Here is a 24644-nt window from a genome sequence, read left to right as displayed (position 1 = left end):
GGGCAAAACTCACTTAACAAATTTCTCAGTTCGCAACATAAATTCTGGGCTCAATTGTGGTCCTAAGTCAAGGATTGCTTGTACTTTAAATAGCTGGCATAATCATATAGTGCAGCAGCTTCATTCTCCTATATTGTCTTTAGTCCTATTTATGAGATTTCAGCCTTGTGCAAACGTTGCCCTCCAGATGCAATTCACTACAGCTTCCATAGTCCCAGCCAGATGGCTGAGAAAACAAATGGGTAGTCAAATCAAATCTCTCAAGCAATGCTATAGAAATCTTATAATTAAAAAGTACTAAATCTATCCTGATCTGATATTTGAATACATTTAAGAAATGACATCAGCTGGGCACAGAATCTTGTTTGGAAGTTGAATATATTGCAGTAAGATATATTTATTTATCCAGAACTCTCAATATAATCTCAAAAGAAATGTTTCATATTTGAATGTGGCTCCGCTGGTATTCCTTATTTCTAAATATGTAATTTCAGCCAGATTTGTTTTTTAAAAAAATATAGAATGGCTCTTTGGCAAGAATACTTTAAAAATAGAGGGGGGGAAGCAGAAGGGCAGATTAATCTCATCTCAGGTAAATCTTCTCCTCTTTTATTAGTGCTTGTACATCAGAATTGTGTTTGTCTGCTTCTTTTCCATTTTTAATTTGCTTCATGCTGCATAAATTACAAATAAGAAGGGTAGTTTGGGTTGAATTACGCACAATTTGCTCCAAAGATCTAAAGGATTTCCAGAATTATATGTAAATAAATAATAAAGAAACTCACAGCTGCTAGTTTATCAAATCGAGCAAAGAGTTCGTTCAAAAGTTTCACCAATTCTTGGGCACTGCATGAGGATGACAGCTGCGTGAAACCTACGATGTCAGCAAAAAGGATGCTGTAGAATGAAAGACATGAGATCCAAAACAGGTGAGATGTCATCATTTAACTTAGCTGCAGCGAAAACAATTTATGATGGCTGTCGTACCATTTGATTTATTACTCTCTCATTTGAAATTTAATCTCGATGTCATCAGTTCCTTGATATTTCTGCTTTTCTGCTTTAATTCTACTCCACATTGATGTTTACTTACTTTCTTCTATTTCAGAAGTGTACAGTGTTTAAGACAGGGGTGTCCAAACTTGGGAACTTTAAGACTTGTGGACTTCAACTCCCAGAATTCCCCAGCCAGTCTTAAAGTTCCCAAGTTTGGACACCCCTGGTTTAAGATATCAGGGGCTGCAACTGATTCCCAACTGTGTGGAGGGCCACAAGAGGATATCTGCTAATTTAATAGCACATTGAAATGACCTACCTAATTTTGTTCAGTTTTAGGAAGCGTGTAAGGGTAGGGTTGGGAACAGGAGGCCTCCCAGTGTCACACCATTCCATTCCCGTTCTTAAAACTCTCATCACCACCACAAAGTCCCATATTTGGCTGTTAGGATTTCAGTGGTAGAGGCTCAAGATGCTTGCTGGAGAAATGCAAACCAGTTTGCATAGAGTGTCATGAAGAAAACAATTGTCCACTTTTGCTCTGTTGTTTTATTGCAACACTAAGCACAATAATTATATTATTCCTTCTGCTTCTGAGCTGCATGTTACATTGTGATGAATTTGGAAAGTTATTTTGCTCGAACTATGCTTTGTGTCATAGCTGAATTATGTAATTACCTTTTCCTCTAGAGACACTCATTGTACCCATAAAGATTTACTTCAAATAATGGCTTAGCATTGGATTTTATTTTCTCTTATTGTGTACTGATCCAGGAGATGGCCTTGTCAGTACCAGCATAGCAGCCATGCCCCACTACAGGCCACGTGAGTGACTGCCCTGTGTACGCGTGTGCTCTCACTCCCTACTCATGCTAGCATCACCGCGAGCATTGTACATTGCATCATGTGGGCGCTAGCGTCACCACAAGCGTCACATGGGTGCTAGCATTGCTGTGAGTATCACATGGGCACTAGCATCGCTGCAAGCATCATGCGCGCTTGCGGCCCAATTCACACAAGAGGGGGCATTTGTGCATGTGCAGGTAAAGGCGCCTGCCCCTCCCCCCCTCTGGGCCACCAACCCAGAAAGATTGGGGAACTCTGATCTACAGAATATCCTCCTTAAAAGAGCCACATTCGTTACCTGACATTTTCATGGCGGTACATATACATGGTGTTGAACTGCTGCAATTCTTTTTGGCTTGCATCTTTCTTCATATCCTTCAGCATTTCATCCGCTACATGTCTGGGCAAAATTGAAAGCATCAAACTTTCCTAAAATGAAAAAAATAAATAGGCGTATTGAAAAGATAGAAGAATTATTAAGGGTGAGATTAATACTGCAGCAGATTACACCAGAAACATGTAGAAGAGATTTCAGCTACTGTGGGGATTTTTCCCTTATCTCAAAGTGAGAATGAATGAAAGCTCAAAATTATGTCTTTCATGCAGAAATGTTCTTCCAGATGTGAACAATTTGGGAGTGCTTGCTCCAGACTCTGATGACTTATGCACTGCCAAGAAGAACCTGTCAGCAGCATCTGTCACAGTAGTCTTCTGGGCCAATTGTCACGATAAGGAACTTTTGTAGTACTTCTGGCATAATCACCAACTGATCTGGCATTGATTATCATATTCTGAAATCATGAGAGTGGCTTTTGGCAGCTGATAGTTAGGAATCATGAAGGAAAAGCAGCACTCAAATGGAGGTATCACAAAAGGCAGTTAAAGGAGTCCCATGTGTTCTGCATTATGGTTTCTGACCCAGCTCTACAGATCAGGGGTGGGTTTCTGTACCAGTTGGAACTGGTTTGCTGCGCAGGTGCGGGGGGGGGGGGCTCCCGCTGCACATTGCTCGCCCGTGCACAGTTGACTGTAAATTGTTCTGCACATGCACAGAAACATGCCAGCAACAGCAGAAGAGACCAGGGAACCGGTTCAGGGGGGTGGCCAGCCTGGGTTGCTGCCGGTTTGCCAAATCACCACTACCGGTTTGGCGAAACCAGGCCAAATCGGGAGCAACCCACCTCTGCTACAGATAGAATTGAATTGCATAGAAAACGGTTGACCATCACATACACACAACGTGCCTACCAAATGAAATCTCTTCTTTGCATTATGCAAAATCTGAATGATGATAGAGCTGCTACTCTAATGGAAAAACGTCATCAGGACTATTTAGGCAGTACTAAATGCAGGGAATGCACTAGTAGACTGTTTGTTTTGCAAATACAGTTCAGCTTAATAAATGAATAGCAGATTGTGAACTTTGCCAGAAAAACTGTAAAAAGAGCACCCAATACTGTAGTTATATCACTGCAGAGAGATATTGGAAAAGAAGTGAAACTAGTATTTTCAGCTAAGAACTTAGGTCATAAAAATGTAACTGTCATCAATCGTTACTGATACTGTGAGATGTCAATCATGGGAAATCTTTTAAGCTCGATTGTCCTCAGTCGCTACTTCAGAACTCACAGATTTAAAATGTTCACTCTTTGCAGAGAAGCTTATTAAAATCAACCCCTATTATCCCCCCCCCAAAAAAATAGTGGGAGAGAGAAATAGCGGACCATGTTGCAAAGCAAATTCTATGAAAAGAAGAGCCATTCCTAATTTCTGATCTATGTCATTTACTTGAATCCAACACATTTAAAAATAGGTGGTCTTGGAAATGAACTTATGCTACTTCAAGCTTGATTCCAGATTCCAAATTTGTGTCCTGTGCACTGCAAAAGCAAAAGTATATTCAACTTGATTACCAACATGGAAGTCACAATCTGCCAGAACTACATCCAGGATCCAATGTGCAAATTCAATTGGAGGACCAGCAGAAATAGTTACAACTGAAGAGAGCCAAGAAGTTAATAAAGAAGTAAATATTTTGAAATTATTATACAAGCAAAAAGGAGTCCTATGCATATGTGCTAGTCATTCCTGACTCTAGAGAGCGGTGCTCATCTCCGTTTCAAAGCCTAAGAACTAGTGCTGTCCGAAGACATCTCCGTGGTCATGTGGCCAGCATGACTAAAAGCCAAAGGGGCACGGAACGCTGTTACTTTCCCACCAAAGGTGGTCCCTATTTTTCTACTTTCATTTTTTACATGCTTTCAAACTGCTAGGTTGGCAGAAGCTGGGACAAGTAACGGGAGCTCACTCCGTTATGCGGAGGGATTTGAACTGCTGAACTACCGACCTTCTGATTGACAAGCTCAGCGTCTTAGCCACGGAGCTACTGAGTCCCTTTAAAAAGGACGAAAGTAGTAAGAAAAACTCAAGCTGACCCCAATTGTCAAGACGAGACAAGGGTGTGGTATACAGTAAAAGATGGGCAAGGAAAATCTCAACCAGGCTAACCAGATTGGCCATCAAAGCAAAGAACTCAGCTTCATCTTCAATTTCCTTCCTATATCTCAACTGCTCATTAAAACTGAAGCATCACATTATCCCCACTGTTTCCCTTCTGAGAATCCCCCAGGAGCATTTGAATGGCAACAGCAGTAGCAACAGAAAACATCACCCATTCGAACTCTCTTGGCACTCTTTCAGACCCATCCCATTAATTGCCAACAGTATTAGCATTCACCCTACAAGCTCCTCAACCATTAAATGGCTACACAACACAATATCTTCAAAGGCTTCACCAGGCACACATTCCAAAGTCAAACAAAAAAAGGGGTGGAGGGAACTTCGTTGAACCTGACTATACTGCATGTATAGATAGCATAGAACTTAGTGTAACATCTGCCACAGAATTTCATGGGTGCTTACATGATGTGAAGCAAATATTTAATTACTTTTTTTTCCCCAAAAGTTGCATACGTCACTTCTGGCTGTTGAACTATACAATCAGAAACCTAGGAAATAAAAACCTAGACAGAAAACAATATTCAGAATTAAGATACTGTATGTGGAGGTGGTGTTTGTGTGTTGAGTGTGTGTGTGTGTGTGTACGCACTGTATATGTATACACGCACACATTCAGTATACAGTGCGTATATGCAATATATACAGTAGTGTATATCATCATCATTTTAGCCACTGAAGGATGAAGGCCTCTTCTGCATGTTTCCAACCAATACAATCATAAGCTTTCTTTTGCCAATTGGGCCTGCAATACTTGCTGAGGTCATCAGTTCACCTTGTTTTAGGTCTCTTTCATGGACGCTTTTTAATCAAACGGGATCCATTCTATGCCTGCCTTGGTTCACCTGCCATCAGTTCTTGCTATGCGACCAGCCCATTTCCATTTTAATTCTTTTACGCCCTTGATAATATCATATGCTTTCATTTCTTCTCTAACTGATGTGCAGGCCTTTCTATCTCAGTGATGGCATGCCCTCTGGGAAGAGGAGCTTCCCAGGGGGCATGCGCGCGCTGGAAAATATACTTCTGGTTCCCGGAGCGCGCATGCATGCGGGTCAGCAATTCTTCAGATTATTTGCCGCGTATGCGCAGGTGCCGATCAGTTGGCTGGTGTGCATGCTGCCACCGGAAAACAGAGGACCAGCTCTTCCGGTTTCCGGCACTGCTGCACGCACAAAGGCGAGCTGATCGTCGCATGCGCATGCATGCCATAAATTAGGAAGAGGAACGGGGGTGATGCCGAGCGTCCAGGTGACATGGCTCCATATGCCACTTCGGACACGTGTGCCATAGGTTTGCCATCACGGTCCTAGAGGCATCATAGCAGAGAAACACTGATCTTGCACTCCCTTTCGATTCCTTTACAGAACCTACCCTCCCCCCTTTTTTGACTTCCTTCTAGAAGAAACCAATTTAGTTAACTATGTTTTACACTCTACAGAATACAGTAACCTAATTGAATTAGTTTTCCTGCTTGCTTCCTTTATTTTCTACAAGCTTCGTAAAATTACCTGTGTACAACAGAATATAAAACAAAAGGAAAAATACAATACTTTTATCCAGTGCACCATACAAAACTATTAAATATATGCTAAGCCATCACAAAATGAATACAGCATCTAATACAATCACTAAAGGGTTGGTTGGGGTTTTTTTTTTTGAGGTTGTGGGCTTAGCATGTTCAAGATAGTGGAACTGGCACCAAGAACCATGGAAAGATAAATGTTTGGCATTACAAGGTAAAATAGAACTGTGATGGCGAACCAATGGCATCCATGCCATAGGTGGCACACAGAGCCATATTTGCTGGCACGCCAGTCATCAGCTCGGTTCGTTCGGGAAGAAACTTCCGGTTGGCCATTGGGGCTGTTTTTTTGCCCTCCCCAGGCTCCGGAGGCTTTCCTGAAGCCTGGGGAGGGCAAAAAACAGCCCCAACGGGCCAACCGGATGTTTGGAAACAATCTGTTTCTGACTTCCAGAGAGCCTTCAGGGGGCTGGGGAAGGCAGTTTTCACCCTCCCCAGGCTTCAGGAAAGCCTCCGGAGCCTTGGGAGGGGTGGGGGTGGGGGGCAGGGAGGATTGACTTGGTGTGGGCATGCACAATTGTGGCATGCCATCACTGCTCTATCTGATAGGAATCTACATTGAGACCAGCAGTACTTCTGGGCCACTCCTGCAGAAGCGGCTTTACAAAATAAGCTGAGACCACAAAGCATGAAGGGCAACATTATACAAAGAAGTAAATTATTTTCTTTGATGAACGCATCAGAATAATTCTACCATCCAAAAAAGCATTTTCATTTAGATAACAACACCATGTGCTATTTGTCTGCCTGGGATTTCCACTTTTGAAATTCCACTGGGTTAGATGTTGCCAATCACCTAACTCTAAAAACCAGCGCAATAAAATATACTCCTAACATTTTAATCACTTGCACTTCATTGTAGTCCTGAAACACGGTCACATAAGAATATTCAGCAGGCAAACAACAAGACTCCCCTCAAGAGCAAAGCTGCTGGGGCTCATGAGCACATATTGACTCTTCCTTCATTTTATGGTAAGAGGAAACTGATACTTAAAGTTACCATGCCGACCACTGTACAGTTTTTTTTTCTCAATCACTGACAATCTGCTATCTGCAACCAGTGGAAGAGAAGCTACAGACACGATGGTGCGAGGAGAGAAAGCACCTCTCCACTGATGGGAGTAAATGCAGGTAGTTCTCGACTTGCAGCCATAACTGAGCTCAAAATGTCTGTTGTTGCTAAGCAAGGTTGTTGTTAAGTGAGTCGTGTCTCATTTTACAACACTTTTGCCACAGTTGTTAAACAAATCATTGCAGTTGTTACGTGAGTCGTGTGGTCGTTTAGTGAATCTAGTTTCCATCATTGACTGCATGTTGGTAACTGGCTGGGAACACTGCAATGGCCGTGTGAAAAACGGACATAAATCACTTTTTTCAGTGCTGTTTTCAATGGTCACTAAAAATGGTTGTAAACTGAGGACTACCTGTAGTTACCCAACTACGATATATATACAGTATACATGATATACAGTTTATACAGTACGGTTAAAACAATAACATCAGTTTTAGAGTTTAAGGGACAATTTTACCAAGGCGTGTTCCAGTTTCTAAATGAGAAAATATAGCCTGCAGAATATCATTAGTTGACATATGAATTAAATACAGTTTGCATTACAATGATGTTAAATAAAAAATTATACTTCCCTACTTCTAATAACAAAAATATGGTGCATTAGTAAAATCTCTTCAATTGCAACATTAGGGAAATAAAATCACACATAAAGTTAAACGAATGAGATTTCAAAAGCTGGAACCACCACCAAAAGTTTGGCTATATTGTATGATTTACATTAATAGCAATGGATTATAACCTGGTGTATTCCTTATATATGATACATTTTCACATCTATAGTACCTGACTTTTTATTTACATGATAGATAGATAGTCCCTTTTTGGGAGAGGGGCGGTCTAAAAATCTAAGAAATAAATAAATAAAAATAAATTTTTGTATTTTGTCTCTTCTTTTTACATGTATATATCTAAGAATTATGTTAATGTAGCTGCCTAATATTGTAAAAGAAAAAAATAAACACATACATAGCTTCTCATTTTAAAAAAAACCAACACAAATACAGTTTGCAAAATGGAAAAAAATGAAATCACTATAAATCAACATAACATGAAAGGCAACATCCATGCTTATCATAACTGGATGATTTTTTTGTGTGTGTTTATTTGAATTGCAGCATATTATTTAAGAGCAGAATATTTCTATGCAAATTTATTTAGGGAATATAGTACCGTATTACATTTTCTCAATTTTTCCAGTATTATTACACTGGAGCCTAACCGTTAAAGATATATTTTGATTGAATGGCCAGCCTCACCGATAATGCATGCTTTAAATGAACAGATGACAAAGCTGCTGATTTACTTGGATGGTTTTCTTGGATGAGTCAGAACTGAAGAAGCTTATTGGATGCGAAGCAAAACATCTTCAAAGAAAAACTAGAAAGTCCAGTTGCCTCTTGAAAAAAGCACCTGTGGGACAACCATCACCTGGATGACTGAGAATCTCCATAGACATTTGCTGGTTTACTGCAATGTATTCTACATGGGACTATCCCTAAAGATATTTCCAACATATAATTGGTACAAAACATAACTGCCGTATTAAGCTACATGAAGTAATGTAAGGTTGATTCCTAAACATTGCAGAACTACTGACTTTAAAATGTTGACAACCTTGATAATATTGCCTAACCCTGCCTCTTTCCAGCCCAGATGGAATATAGCCAAGCATAATGGAATAGTGAGGGGGAAAGACTTTAGGGCAGGGGTGTCCAAACTTGGGAACTTTAAGACTTGTGGACTTCAACTCCCAGAATTCCCCAGCCAGCATGGCTGGCTGGGGAATTCTGGGAGTTGAAGTCCACAAGTCTTAAAGTTCCCAAGTTTGGACACCCCTGCTTTAGGGTTACAACGATTGATTGAGCAGCTTTAGAACCATGTCTTTGATTCTATATAGCTAAGAATAAATAAAAATCCATAGATTACACTAACTAAAAAACAAACAAATATAATATAATAAATAAGGAATAGTTGGGTGGTCGTTTATTCCCTGTTCTTTTTTTTTTACATCAATTAGAAACACATTCAGTTTATCTGGATGAAGGTTCAGTTTACTTTCCCTCTTGCACCCATTGCCACTGTCATTGGATCCAACTCCTAACAACCACATAGGTAACCTTTGCTCCATGATGATCTGGCTTAACCTGGTCTTTCAAGTTTTCCAACACTGTACACATCACCACTCTAACTGGGTCCATCCATCCTGCCACTTTTCATCCTCTTCTTCTGCTTCCTTCTGCCTTTCCCAGCACTTAGGACTTTTTCCAGAGAGCAAAGTCTTCATATGATGTGTCCAAAATAGTATAATTTGAGCTTAATTAATTTGTGCCTCAAGTAAAAATTCTGGGTTGATTTGTTAGTCCATTGATTAGGGTTTTTGGGGTGTCCATGGTATTCTAAGGCATCTTCTCCAATAGCAACATTCAAAGGCATCAATACTCTTCTTTCCTGCTTCTTCAAAGTCAACTTTCATTTCTGCAGAGTGTCACGGGGAATACCATGATTTACACAAATCTGATCTTTGTAGTTATAAACACATTAAGGCATCTGAATATATTTTTCAATGCCTTAATTGCTGCTCTACTGAATGTAGAGTCTGTGGTATATATCTTGACTTCTTGTTTTTCTTGTTGATGGTTGTTTTAAAAGGCAGATGCTATCCAGTATCTTCATTGCCTATTCTAAAGCTGGTTGTTTGATCCGTTGTCAATAGTCAGATCATCTTTATGCTATCCAGTATCTTCATTGCCAATTCTACAGCTGGTTGTTTGATCTGTTGTCAATAGTTTGATCATCTTTATATTTAATGTTAATCCTGTTTCTTCAGTTTGCTCCTTAACTTTGAATACTAGAGCTGGCAGATCCTTTAAATTTTTTATTGGCAGGGCAGCATCATTAGTGTAATGCATTTTATTGATGTTTCTTCCTCCAATATTAAAATCATACTCATCTTCTTTCAATTCAGCTTCCTTTAATATACAATATATTCAGCGTATAGGTTTAACAAGTAAGGGGACAGGATACAACCTTGTCACAGTGCTTTGCCAACCTGGAGCAAATCAGTTTCACTGCATTGCGGCTTCATGAGGTGAGGACAATGAGATATTCTGAATTCCCATTTTTCTGAGCACATTCCACAGCTTGACATGACACAATTGAAGGCCTTTTTAGAATCAGTGAAGCACATACTGACTTCTTTTTGCTATTCTTTGGCTTTTTCAATTATCTGTGCATGTCAGTCTCATTTTTCTAAAACCAGCTTCAACATCTTGCTTCTCTTCTCCCATGCAAGGTTGCATTCTGTGTTGGAGATGAAATTAGGAACATAGTTTACCCACTCTGTAAGGCTCCTTTTGTTTTTAGTACTAGAATGCAGATTGGCCTCTTCAAACCTATTGGCCACTGTGTCATTCTCATATTTGCTAATAAATTGGCAAGAACCTTTATTGATTGTTTTTCTGTTGATTGCCATATTTCAGAAGGCATTCCTTCAGTTCCTGTAGCCTTCCAACTTAGTGATGACAGGAGTGCTGATCAAACTTCATCTTCTAAAACTAGGGGCTCTTTTAAGTAAGGGAATATCTAACTAAGTATCTTGGATGCTCATATCTCTACTGTGTAATGTTTCAGTATACTTCTTTCATCTTAGTTTAATCTCTTTTGAATCAATTACTCAAAGATGTCCATTGGCATCTTTGGGCATATCAAATTGAGGAGTTCAGCAATCTTTTGAAAGAATTGTTTTTTATGTTTCTATCTTCAGAGACCTTTCTAAGGTTTTTGCCTTTCTTGGTTTTGGATTATCTTATCTTCTTGGCAATTTATATGGTCTGTTCTGACATCTAATTTGCTTTCTACTTTTTCTTCATTTTTGGCAATCTCTCTTCACATTCCTCTTTAACAGATTATTTAAGTTAATTCCATAATTGCTCTGTTAGTCTATCAATGAGATTCAGGACTTCAAAGCAATTTTCCATAAAAATGATGTGTATATATGGTCAAGATCATATTACTGAAATTGATTAGTTTTCTTCTTCTTCTTTAACTTAATTTGGAACTTGCACATGTTCCACAGTCAGTTATCTGACCATGTTTTTGATGCTATAATTGAGCTCCTCCACCTGTTTTTAGCAATAATGTTGTCAATTTGACTTGTTTTTTTAAAAGTTTTTTTAATTTTTTATTCTCTATATACAATAGGTATACATTCACATATTTATTATTCTTTTTTGCATTCGTCATTATACATTTGTCATTCCATTTATAATATTATAATATTTCATTTGGGTTGCTTTATTTACCATCCCTTCCCTGTTTTGACACCACATTCTTCTCCCTTTCTTTTCTCCCTCCCTCCCATCTCTACTTCCTTCCTTCCTCCTCTCCTTTCCCTTACTTCTTCCCTTACCTCTCCCTTCCTTCTTTCCTCCTTCTCTCTTCCTCTTCCCCTTCCTACCCTCTCTCCTTCTCCCTTCCATCTCCCTCTCCTCACCTCTCTTCCTTCCCTCCTTTCCCTCTCATTTTCTCTCCTCTCTTCCTTTCTCTCCCTCCCTCCCTTCTCTACTTCCTTCCTCCCTCCTTTCCTTTCCCTTCCTTCTTCCCTTACCTTTCCCCTACGTCTCTCTTCCCCTACCCCTTCCTACCCTCTCTCCTTTTTCCTTTCCATCTTCCTCTCCTCGCCTCTCACTTCCTTTCCTCCTTTCCCTCTCATTTTCTCTCCTCCTCTCTTCTTCTATTGTTTCCGGTGTCTCTTCCAGCTCTTAATTTATTTACCAATATTTTTGGTATTTCCACAAACCCAAAAATCGTTGAATATCATTTCTTGTTCCTTTTTCTTCTCTCTCTTTTTTTTAAAAGAATATTTTTCTTTTTTGGACAGACAAAGACAGACAACACATAACACATAGAACCTTCTTCAATCACTAACCCATCCAATTTAAAAAATAGGAAACATTTGCAGAAATTCCATCCGTAAAAAGAAAAATAAAGAAAAATAACACAGTAAGTTTAATGTAGCTTAATCTTGCTGCTTATTTTCTTCTGTCTTCAATTTTAATTTAATTATGATTTTCATAACTGAGTAGTCTCTTTTCTAATAATAAAATTTCCTCACCAATTCAACACACTTTCTCTTCCGCTTTGTTTCCATTCCGGAGCTGTCCCAACTTCAGCAGCTTCAAGGCTGCGTGTCAGGTGTGCCTCCTTCAGTTAACAAGAAAGAAACCTCCCAACTCCATTGTTTGTGGAATTAAAAGTACTTTTACTGGTTATGAATAGATAGCAGCGAAGTAAAGCAAGGTCTGAGTCAGAAAAGCGCGAAATCATACATATCAAACATTTGCCCAGCCCTCTCCCTCCAACAATCTCCACTCCATTGCCCAATCTGCAACTCCCCTGGGTGTCATGTGGGTTGCATCTCCAAGAAACATCATCAGGTTGGTATGCAGGACGGTTGGCCTTGACCAAGTCCAAACATCAGCCATCAGCATGCGCAGAAGATGGTGAGACAAAACTCCCTTTTTGACTATCACTCCTGTACCATTTATTCCCATCCCAAATACCATGCCCTACCCTCCCCGTTTCCAATGGCAGCCGAAAGCAAGCAAGCGAAGCAGAGCTTGACACTGTGTTTCTGTTGTCGGAAAAAAGAGCTTTTCCTAGATGGATCAGGCACTTTGCGGTGTCCTTGAGATCAGCAGGGCGTGCTCTTCTCTATCACCATCTCTAGGACCATCCAATGACAGAAATAACGACTGTGATCTTGGAGCTCCAAGATGGTGCGTCGTATCATCGCCACGTCAGCGCCTCCTCTCCCAGTCAATTTGATTTGTATAGAGGTGTTGGTTGAGTTATTTGAAGGCACTTTTAGCTATGAAGGGTTTATTGGAGTAGCAGAAATTGTTAAATTGGTCTCCTGCTTCAATTTCCTACGCCACAGAATCCAACTACGGTATATTTTCCTCTATATTGTTTCCAACTTTGACATTCCAGTCATCAATCACAAGGCACAAATCCTGCTTGCACATTCTGTTGATTTCAAATTGAATTTAATCTGAAGTTGTCACACAGGAAAAGAAAATCTGAAACTGCAAAGATAGACTTGGAACATGAAATGTAAGAACATGAAATGAAAACATAGGAAAGATCAATACAATGAAAGATGAAATGAGACAACTACAAAGTGGCATCTTAGGCATCAACAAATTGTGATGGGATCAGACACTTTCAGTCAGGAGATCACACTGTTTATTACTCAGGAAATGGAAAACAAAGAAGAAACGGCATTGTTTTTATAGTTAGCAAGAACACAACTTGGCTACAATGCAATCAGTGACCAAATGATATCAATTAAACTTTTGACACTACTATAACTTTATTTCTTATGCCTTCTACCCAAACAGATCAAACTGCCATAACAGCTTTTATCCTGTTGACTTTTTATAAGCCTTATTTCTGGGCTTATATTTCTGTCTGTTCTGTCTTTTTATTCAGGTAAGTGAAACTACAAAAAATTATAGATCTGTTCTCTGATGCTACCATCAACTGTTTAAAATTAAATGTGCACTCAGACACTAAATCTGCAGTTCCAGGAACAAACATGCACTTCTAAAGAACTGTTAGTGCAGCTGAAAATGTAATTAATGCCACCTAATTTAAAAAGTGACTGGTCAATGATGATCAAGTATGGATGTTTGTTTTGAACTGTAGCCAGTTCTTGGCACTAAACTCTAGCAAAATGGGACTTCTTCTATAGCTAAGGATAATAAATGACGTAAAGTGAAGGTGCTCTTAAGCCTGTATAAGCCACAATACTGTGAACAGAAATTATTTTGGATCCACTAGGTTGTATAAGTTTTTCTAAGAGATAATGAAATATGAGAGTGGCTGAGAGTTTTAGAGAAAAAGCAGTACCAATGATGGCGAAAAGCTTCACAATGCTCAAAACTTTATTTCAGAACTGATAATTCATTTTCTGCAGTACCAAAAAAACTCACCCTGATAACTAGGAAAAACAAACCAATCCAACCCAGTACAAAAATGTACAAATACAACTGACAATCCCTCATTTAAAGGCCATTCAAAATTATGACAGCCTTGGAAAGGATGTTTTATGGTCCACAAAGCTTTGCTGTCTGTCATAAAATAACACACTGCCCCACCTCTGAAGTCATGTGACTGCATTTTGGGGGCTTGGCAACCAACTTGCATTTATGACCAATTGCCAAGTGACCTGCAATCATTGTGATCATTATTTCCAATCTTCTCTGCTGGCTTCCCCAGAAACTCAGCTGGGAAACTGGCAGGGAAAGGTTGCAAGCAGAAGAAAGAGAGAAGAATTGAAATCCTTTGGCCTGCAGGAACAGAGCTGAAATCTTCATATGCTTGGAGGGGACGGGAAATCATTCAGCAGGATGCAGAAATGGGAGCTGAAAACCTGAATGTTGTGAATCCTAAAGATTGTGGTAGCCTCACAAAGATTTCCCTCAATGCATGAGGGAATCTGACAATCTTTGCATTTACAAAGGGAACATCTATTACTAACTTTCCTGGATGGCTTTTTAAATTTTATATTGGGGTTTTAAACGGGTTTTAAAATTGTTTTTAATTATTTAAATTGGTTTTGGGGTCTTATATACAGACAGTATGTGTGTGTTGTTTTTGTTCAATGTCTTATGTTATGTTTTTGTTGTTTTGATCATGAACGGTCTGTACACCGCCCCGAGTCCCTACGGGGAGAGGGGGCGGTCTATAAATTAAATAAACCTTAAATAAACCTTAAACCTTTGGTGGGCTGCAGGAATATTGGGCACTATCTAATAAAATGAAATTCAGTGGTGAAAAGAGTAAGGTTCTACATTTAGGCAAGAAAAACGAAATGCACAGGTACAGTATAGGTGGTACCTTGCTCAATAGTAGTAACTGTGAAAGGGATCTTGGAGTCCTAGTGGACAACCATTTAAATAGGAGCCAGCAGTGTGCAGCAGCTGCCAAAAAAGCCAACACAGTCCTAGGCTGTATAACAGAGGGATAGAATCAAGATCACGTGAAGTGTTAATACCATTTTATAATGCCTTGTTAAGGCCACACTTGGAATACTGCATTCAGTTTTGGTCACCACGACATAGAAAAGATGTGGAGACTCTAGAAAGAGTGCAGAGAAGAGCAACAAAGATGATTAGGGGACTGGAGACTAAAACATATGAAGAACGGTTGCAGGAACTGGGTATGTCTACTTTACTGAAAAGAAGGACTAGGGGAGACATGATACCAGTGTTCCAATATCTCGGGGTTGCCACAAAGAAGAGGGAGTCAAACTATTCTCCAAGGCACCTGAGGGTAAAACAAGAAGCAATGGGTGGAAACTAATCAAGGAGAGAAGCAACTTAGAACTGAGGAGAAATTTCCTGACAGTTAGAACAATTAATCAGTGGAACAGCTTGCCTCCAGAAGTTGTGAATGCCCCAACACTGGAAGTCTTTAAGAAGATGTTGGATAGTCATTTTTCTGAAATACAATACAATACAATGCAATGCAATGCAATGCAATACAATACAATACAATACAATACAATACAATACAATACAATAGTAGAGTTGGAAGGGACCTTGGAGGCCTTCTAGTCCAACCCCCTGCCTAGGCAGGAAACCCTATACCGTTTCAGACAAATGGCTATCCAACATCTTCTTAAAGACTTCCAGTGTTGGGGCATTCACAACTTCTGGAGGCAAGCTGTTCCAGGTATAGGGTTTTCTGCCTAGGCAGAGGGTTGGACTAGAAGACTTCCAAGGTCCCTTCCAACTCTGCTATTGTATTTGTATTTGTATTTAAAACCAAAAGGAACAGCTGCTGGGAGGATTTCAGCTCCATGCAGAGCTGAAACCCTTTGGCAGGCAGTTCTTTCGCACTGTCTGCTTAATAGTTTGGGAAATTGCTTAATGACTGCCACAAGGAGTACAGGTATTGCAGTACTGAGCAAACAATCATGTTGCATCTTGCTTAATGACCATTTCCCTCAACAAGCAAGATTCCAATAAAGCAAATGTGTGTACATACAACCTGATTACTGAACAAAATAAAACATTTCTTTTAAAAAAAGCATTTTGAATTATCAGGAGTGATGGCTCCCTTTCATCGGATGAGTTCAGCAAAGGCTAGAATTCCTCCATTGAGGATACTTTTACCTGAATACCAGCTGGAATAATAGATTGGATTCAGTGGCGTCAATGACTATTGCAACTCTTATGTCTCCTTGAAAACAGAGGGAGGAAGGGAAGCCTGTGTTTGTGTTTGTGTGTGTGTGTGTGTGTGTGTGTGTGTAATCAAGTGGTCTAATCAAACTATGTATCAGAGACATTCTTGCCTTTATTCTCTTTGCTTGCCTATCTTAGAATCAGACCCAAAAGCTTTTATAACGGGATCAGTTTATTGTATACAGAAAATTCATCTCTATGCCTGGGCAACAAAGAAACCTTTCCTCGTTGCTCTCTGTATTTTTTCTGATACCAACAGTTTGTCTAGTCTGGAAATATTTGCCTTTTGCTGTCTTGGAAATGGGTTGCCATAGTGACTCCATCTTACATCAAGGTTCAATTACAAGAAGTGGACAGATCTGATTGGAACTGTGGGATGGAAGGAAAACAAAGACATTTTATTTTATTAAAAGAGATGGAAGGAATCTCTTCTAATAGTCTTCTTTTCTCGTAATCTCTATCAGTGCAAGTTAAACATATATGTTAAACTGCTTGCAGTTTGAAATGAAAATGTTGTGTTGAATCTTTCAGTATGTATTCTCTTCATCCAGCAACGTGCTTGGCACATAGCTGTTTACAAGCCTCCAGCCGAAATACTATGCACTAAAAATGTTGTATTTTGAAACCAAACTGAGTGATATCTGCTTATTTTATATAATTCCTTCTCCACCTGCTCAAGGGTGGGCTAGAATTTGTCTTGATCTTTAGGCATTTGGAGTAAGTTCTATTTTACCTCTGAAGTGAAACTAGATCTTAGTTAACAGCATCCTTGAATATGAAACACAAAACACAATTATAGTTCCCATTCCCCAATACTGATCAAGATTACAACACAGGAGACAGAAGTTTCCCCTATTACTGCTGTCTTGCTGAAAAATCATACTCATACTCATTGAACTGTTATTTATCCCCAAAACACTTAGGCAAAATCAGAAGAGAACATATAAAAGACTTATAAAAGACCTCAAAATTATTGAAAAAAATCTGCATAGTATATTTGGGAATGTAAATTTGAAATGAAACCACAATTGTTCCTATCAGGAACAGAAAAAATAATGATGGGCTGGATGCTAAAATAAAGCATTTGAAAGTAAATCAGGAAGACTGTAATTGGGGGGGGGGGATCTGTCTGCCAAGAACAAATAATGCTTATCAACATGAAATATGCATGTGTAAAGCTTGTAGAAATTATGGGTAGCTAGAAAGCTGATAAAAGGTAACAAGAATTAGACAACTTGCAGACCTCAGCTAAAAGTTAGGAATAGAGAAGGCCTACAGCAAATGAAATGTGTATTATATAATTCCTGAGGCATTCATTAGCCAAGGCTTAGGAATGGGACAATAAACCAATAAAACAAATTGTAGAATTATTACTAAAAAAATTTAGATGGCATTTCTTGTTATCTCACCTTGTTCCACCTTCACCTTTAGTGAAAATGTATAAAGCTCACTTAATCCTTTATTCTTGGTCTTTTGACCAGGAACCCTTTTCCTTGGAGTACTTCCAATAAAAAGCAATCAGAAAACCTGCACCTCGTGTCTGGCGTCCATCATTGGCTTCGGCACCAGGCTCAGTCCCGAATTGAGGACAACAATAACAAGAAATACCATAATTTAATGAGATCTCTGTTGAATATACCAAGGATAAATTTTGCTCAACACTGGAAGAAAAACTGTCAGGTTCAAAAAAATCATGGAAGACTTGCAGAGATACTTTTAAGCCGTTTCCTTTATTGTTTCTCACCCATACAGAGAAATCTTGCAAAACTAAGCTTTCATCATTAAAAATATAATCTAAGAATTTCTATGAATGAACTATCTTGACCCCCTTTTTCCCAAACAAACTATCCAAATTTCACTATATCTTTGTCCTCCCTCATGGAAATCCATTCTAACACAAAAATACAGTCCTGAAAATTATCCAATTGGGAACTTAAACCTGAAGAATGCGCAGCAATGGGAAAACTAACAGCATATCTACACAACGGAAGTTTAAATAAATTTAAGCAGAATTGTTTCCCTTGCATACAACATATCAAGAAATACGATAAATATAACAACTTATAGTCTGGCTTTTAAGAGAGCCTGAATGTTTACAAATATTGCAAATTAACATGTATAAAAACAGGAAATTAATATATTTTTAAAAAAATCTCTTTCTGTTTTACACTACTTTTTAATATTTTAACTTTTATTAAATTTGTTTCATCTAGCTTTTATTTCTTTTTATCAACATACATACACACCAGTCATGGGACTCAAACATTTTTACTATCAGTTCTGTGGGTGTGGCTTGGTGGGTATGGCTTGGCTTGATGGGTGTGGCAGGGGAAGGATACTGTAAAGTCCCCATTCCCTCTCCACTCCAGGGGAAGGTTGCTACAAAATCCCCATTTCCCCTCGATCAGCTGGGACTCGGGAGGCAGAAAATAGACGGGGCCAGTCAGAGGTGGTATTTACCAGTTCTCCAAACTACTCAAAATTTCCACCACTGTTCTCCAAAACTGGTAAGAACCTGCTAAATACCACCTCTGATACACACATACAAATAAAAGTAACAATACAATTTTTTAAATATTAAGTTCGACGTTGAAAATATTATCATAAAATTAATACTTTAATGTGAATTGCAGTGGATTTTTATTTTATATTCAATATATATTTTATATATCCTTGTAGAACTGACATCCTGGCAATTAATACTGACATAACTTTTACTTTTATCTTTTAAAATTTAATATTTGCGCTATTTAAATAATAGAATGCTAATTTTTAAATCATATTATATAAACATCACTGCATTATAATCAGCAATGAAATAATATAATATATCTAGACTTATCATGTTACAATAAAAGGGAGGGGGAGAAGAAAAAGGATGGAAGGCTTTAGTAGAAAAACAGACGTGGAAGACTAATTTTGTCCCTGTACTGTAGACCTAACACAAATTGATAAAGGTATCTTATAGGGTTTTATTTTGTTTTGTTTTGTTTTGTTGCACTGGAGGCAACACAAGCCTATCATTTGTCATGTCTTTGAAAAAAATATTGTGCTGTATGTTGGGAAGCAACATTTCAAACTGGTATCACTTTGCAGTATTTTTTAATGTGGTTCAATACATTGCATTAGGTTTTAGGACATACTGTAATTCTGCTGTATGTTTACAACAGACAAACAAAAGACCTACTGACCTCTTTTGCAAAATAGCTTTCAGCTTTCAGGTCTCACCCACCCTAAATTTTACCATTATTACTCATAGTCACAGGAAAAATGTTGTTGCCACCATTAATGCAGGAGAAGGAACTCATCTGTACAATTTTAAATATTTTTTCTCTCCTGTCTCCAATATTCTGTGTGAGATTAACTTTCTCTCCCTCCCTCCCTCCCTCCCTCCCCCCCTCTCTCCCTGTGTGCGTGTGCAAATGAGTGTGCATGTACAAGGAAATGGCTGATATGCAAAAGTTTAACTCCACAGACGCGTGTTTTTCTGAAAATCAAATATGTTCATGTCAGAAAAAATATTTTTAATTATAATCAGAGGTTCAAAACCCACTTTTTGAGCTATGAATGAATTATTTCTCTAGTTTTAAACTGCAGAAAATTCAAACATGAATGATTCAGACTCTGTCAGAAAGAAAGATCTTGGTATATCTTTATTTTAGTTCTCTAGGTACCAGTTTATGGTTAAAGATGAAGCCTATCAGACTACTGTCTTTCTTATCTAGCCAGATTACTGATGAGTTGGACATGCTGAGAACAGCCAAGATATAACTCAGTTTTTGATATAACTTGGAGCTGCCTTTTGAAGAATTATTTGGACACCATTGTTGGCCCAAAATGTAGTTCACTTACAGATTGGTAAGGGCTTCTTTAACAGGATTCCATCCATATTATGAGTATCGCACTGGTTACCAATAGATTTTTTCAATACAATTCAAAATATAAATTTTAATTTTTATAGCTCTACATGACTTGTCTTCCAGCTACATTAGAAACCTTCAGCCAAAATCCAACCTTCCTCTGTGCGTCATCTGAGAGAGGTTGTTGGGTTCAGCTCATCCTATCTATTCTACTTAATTCAATGGTGAGCCCACAACTGGAGTCTAACTTAGCATAGGCTCACTAGAGAAGACAAGCTGCATGTGAGAGGAATATTCTGTAAACTGAGGATTTATTTTATTCAGTTAGCCATCTTCATGAAGTTTCTGCTTCAAAAGCATATTCTAATTTTGTTTTGGGAATTGCTCTGAATGAAAATAACTTGATTATTAAGTGCATTTTTACTGAGGGCCTGGAGAGAGTTATTCTTTGGTAGCACATAGAGAGAAATGGGTTGCTATGGGAACAGCACTGTCACCATAGCCTCTTTCTTGATTTCACTGAAAGCAGCTAATCTATAATAGTATAAACAAGGAAGAATCCTCCCAATGAGATGCAAGCTTAAATGAGAAGTTCTAAACTCCAGGAAAGAGGCAAAATCCCCTGAATAGAAACTAACATGGCTCTCACAAGTAAGCTAGAATTGGGACAGTAACTTTCTCAGAGATGGTCCCACTAAATTTGATGCAAAAATAATTATGCCAAGCACATTCATATGTATCTACATACAAATCTAGAAATCAAAAACTAAGAAAATGGGTTTTCTTAGATATTAAACTCAAGTTTTGAATTGCCCATGTGGATATGAGCCAGAAACAAAGTAGAAGCTGCAGATGGAACTCTTTGATTCTTACCTGCTGCTGACTTTGTTCCTCAAGGTTGAGCTTGACCTCCAGAGATTGCCGAGCTTCTAGGAAGGCTTTGCGGTGCTTGCGGTCTGCCATGTAGTAAGACATGATACCCACACAGATGGTGCACAGATAGATGGCAACATTGGATAAGATCTTGAATGAAAAAGGGATAAATTACAGTTATCAGTCATCAGAAGAGAAATATTTTTGTTTTCCTAGAAGTGGAGTAGGTGGCCTTCCAAACTCTGATGAATGCCAACTCCCATTCATCCTCTGCATTAGCCATACTGGAATACACTGGAGGTTTATATATTGCCCATCCCTTCTCCAAAATATTGAGGTATGGAAGATGAGGCAATTGAGCCCCGTTTCTTATCCATTTGAGTTTTCACTGGCAGAAGGTTGCAGGAGGCCATCGTAGCCAAAAAGGGAGTTCGGGAGCCTGTTTTTGCTGGCAAAGGGTCAGGTTACCAGAGGCACCTCCAACCCGAGTGATGTTGAGCTGGCCATGCCCCCCCCCCTGCTCCCCCCCCCAAGGTCAAGCATAACCCCGATGCAGCTCTCAATGAAATTGAGTTTGACACCCCTGTACTAAAGGCACAGGAATATAGTTTGGGGAAAATGTCTTTCCCTGGGGAGAGCATATCTTAACTGTTCTTTAATATACTGTGTCACACAGTATGCTTAGCTGCTTCCAGATACATCTTTCAATGTACACTATACATAGTAATTTCATGGAGCATCCCGTCAAGTTTGTAATCTTTAGCCATTAAGCCTTCTTCCCTATCTTCTTTCTTGATAGGAATAATCTATTTATGTAAAAAGGCATTGTGAATCTGAGAATCTTATTTCAGCTTAAAATTCATATAAACAGAAAGCTAAATATACCACTAAGTCTAAATGTTGTAAAAATAAGTAATCAGTTCAAGATTGGTAGTATTTTTAGAGCTTTCCTAAGCCAACATATTAAAGTTGTTTCAAGCATACTGTTAAGGTATTACATTTTTTTAATGGGAAGGACAAACACCTACATTTCTTTCATTTAAACTGAGACTATCATACAGAAATGGGGGGAATATAATTTTCCAGATTTTGGGGTTTATCATATTTTGACATCAATGTTTCTCCTGAGTACATGGAAATATAAGTTTCATCTCTATTCCCCCCTCGCCCCGACAGCCATACACTCTAGGGGTAATCCTTATTTGAAACTAACAGGTAAATCACATAGACCTAAATAATACTTTAATCAATTTATTGATAATGTATTTTTAAACAAACTGAAATATTGCAAGAGTAATTTGAATTGTCTAAAATTGCAAAATGGCAGTACATTTTGTACAGCACATGTTTACAATTTAGTGTAGATGGATTAGCAACATCTAACATTGCCAAATTAGTATCAGTATTGAAATATGTTTTGGATTATTCTAAATATAGAATTATAATCAGAAAGACCCTTTTGGGGTCAAACCAGCTGTTCTTTCTTAAGATGTTTAGATTCTGACCAGCACCTACAGCTAAAGAGCAGATTAAGTCTCTATTGCCACCAACCCATTGTTATAAACCGATGATTGAAAGATAAATACTCTCCCATTTTGGACTGAATAAATACAGAGGTAAAAGTAAAAAGGTAAAGGTTCCCCTCACACATATGTGCTAGTCGTTCCTGACTCTAGGGGGCGGTGCTCATCTCCGTTTCAAAGCCAAGGCGCATGGAACGCTGTTACCTTCCCAACAAAGGTAGTTCCTATTTTTTTACTTGCATTGTTACGTGCTTTTGCTAGGTTGGCAGAAGCTGGGACAAGTAATGGGACCTCACTCTGTTACGCGGCACTGGGGATTCAAACCGCCAAACTGCCGACCTTTCTGATCGACAAGCTCAGCATCTTAACCACTGAGCCACCGCATCCCTCAGGGGAAACCAACTGTAAATTTGGGAATTAGTAGCTCAGCCAAGCGGAGGCAGGTCATAGAAAGCAACCAGTCAGGACTGAAACAAAAAGTCAACTTTAGTGGACAAGACAAAAAAGATCTTCTAAATACATACAACCAGTGTTTAAAATTAAATGCAAAACATCTTAATGCAATTGGACAAAAAGGATGAGGTGACTCCTTCTGGGCACATCAGACTGGCTTTGATTTAAAGGGTCAGCTGCTCACCATTAAAACAGTTCTTAAAATAAACAATTAAGGAGTTAAAGCAATGGAACAAAAAATAAAAAGGAAAACTAAAAAAATGCACAATTCCCCAGATAGGAATGTATAAAATGACATTTGGTGTCTTTATTTGGAGGGAAATCAATAGCAGCAGCCCCTATCCTTTCTTGGTTATCTAAATTGTTATAATTTTATGTGAAAGATGTGTGTGAAAGTATTATATACATCAATAGAATCCCAGAATGTCGAAATGCTACATTCTAAAATTAGGTCTGCATTTCATGTGAACTAAATGAATATTTTCCCCCACATATGTAAATATGTAGATAGTCATCTATCAGGAATGCTTTAATTTGAATTTCTGAACCTGCAACAGGTTTGAGCTGGTTTAATGGAAGGAAGGTTTAATGGAAGGAAGGACTAGGGGAGACATGATAGCAGTGTTCCAATATCTCAGGGGTTGCCACAAAGAAGAGGGAGTCAAACTATTATCCAAGGCACCTGAGGGTAGAACAAGAAGCAATGGGTGGAAACTAATCAAGGAAAGAAGCAACTTAGAACTGAGGAGAAACTTCCTGACAGTTAGAACAATTAATCAGTAGAACAGCTTGCCTCCAGAAGTTGTGAATGCCCCAACACTGGAAGTCTTTAAGAGGATGTTGGATAGCCATTTGCCTGAAACGGTGTAGGGTTTCCTGCCTAGGCAGGGGGTTGGACTAGAAGGCCTCCAAGGTCCCTTCCAACTCTACTATTGTATTGTATTGTATTGTATTGTATTGTATTGTATTGTATTATTGTATTGTATTGTATTGTATTGTATTGTATTGTATTATTGTATTGTATTGTATTGTATTGTATTGTATTGTATTGTATTGTATTGTATTATTGTATTGTATTGTATTGTATTGTATTGTATTGTATTGAGCTAGGGCTCTAAATGCTCCTTCCAACTCTGTGATTGTATGCTTTTTAAAATCAGTTTATGAAGAGGGCAGAATGGTTGCCAAACTTTTAGGACAACATTTACAATTGTTACTTACTAGGGACAATTCCAACACACATTACTAACCAGCTAATGTCATAAATCATTTTATTCTGCCTTAGTAAAATCTCAGCTCAAGTATCATGCTCAGTTCTGGGCATCGCGCTTAAAGAGAAACTGGAACAAAATTCACAGAAAGACAACAAAGATGATTGGGGAACTAGAAACTACGTCCTGAGAAAAGAGGTTAGAGGTAATGGGTATATTTAGTTTTAAAGAAAAATGAAAGAGAGGCTCTTCACAGCATTCTACAAATAATTGAAAAGGTCCTACAGAATCCCACATTAGGACTTATTTTCTACTGTTCCACAGTGCACAATATCAAACAATAGATCTCAGTTACAGGAAGGCATTGTTGGACTGAATGTTGGGAACAAAGTCCTAATAGTAAGAGCAGTTCCACTAAAGACAGGTGACAGGTTCTTTTTCATTGGTCCTGTACAAG

General features: G+C 38.5%; 1 protein-coding gene across 1 annotated transcript in view; it reads right to left on the bottom strand.

Annotated features, from left to right (window-relative positions):
- The window catches only part of ADCY3 (adenylate cyclase 3), an 88344-nt gene that overhangs the window by 27856 nt on the left and 35844 nt on the right, over positions 1 to 24644 (bottom strand). The window contains exons 3-5 of the mRNA XM_081944294.1: positions 21001 to 21150; positions 2141 to 2271; positions 786 to 897 (exon numbers count right to left, since the gene is read on the bottom strand). Coding sequence (XP_081800420.1) covers positions 786 to 897; positions 2141 to 2271; positions 21001 to 21150 — 393 coding nt within the window. The remainder of the gene's footprint in view (positions 1 to 785; positions 898 to 2140; positions 2272 to 21000; positions 21151 to 24644) is intronic.

Source organism: Natrix helvetica, assembly GCF_964273705.1.
Source record: "Natrix helvetica genome assembly, chromosome: 2".
In the NCBI taxonomy this organism is placed as follows: domain Eukaryota; kingdom Metazoa; phylum Chordata; class Lepidosauria; order Squamata; family Natricidae; genus Natrix; species Natrix helvetica.
This window is presented reverse-complemented; position numbering and strand designations above follow the sequence as displayed.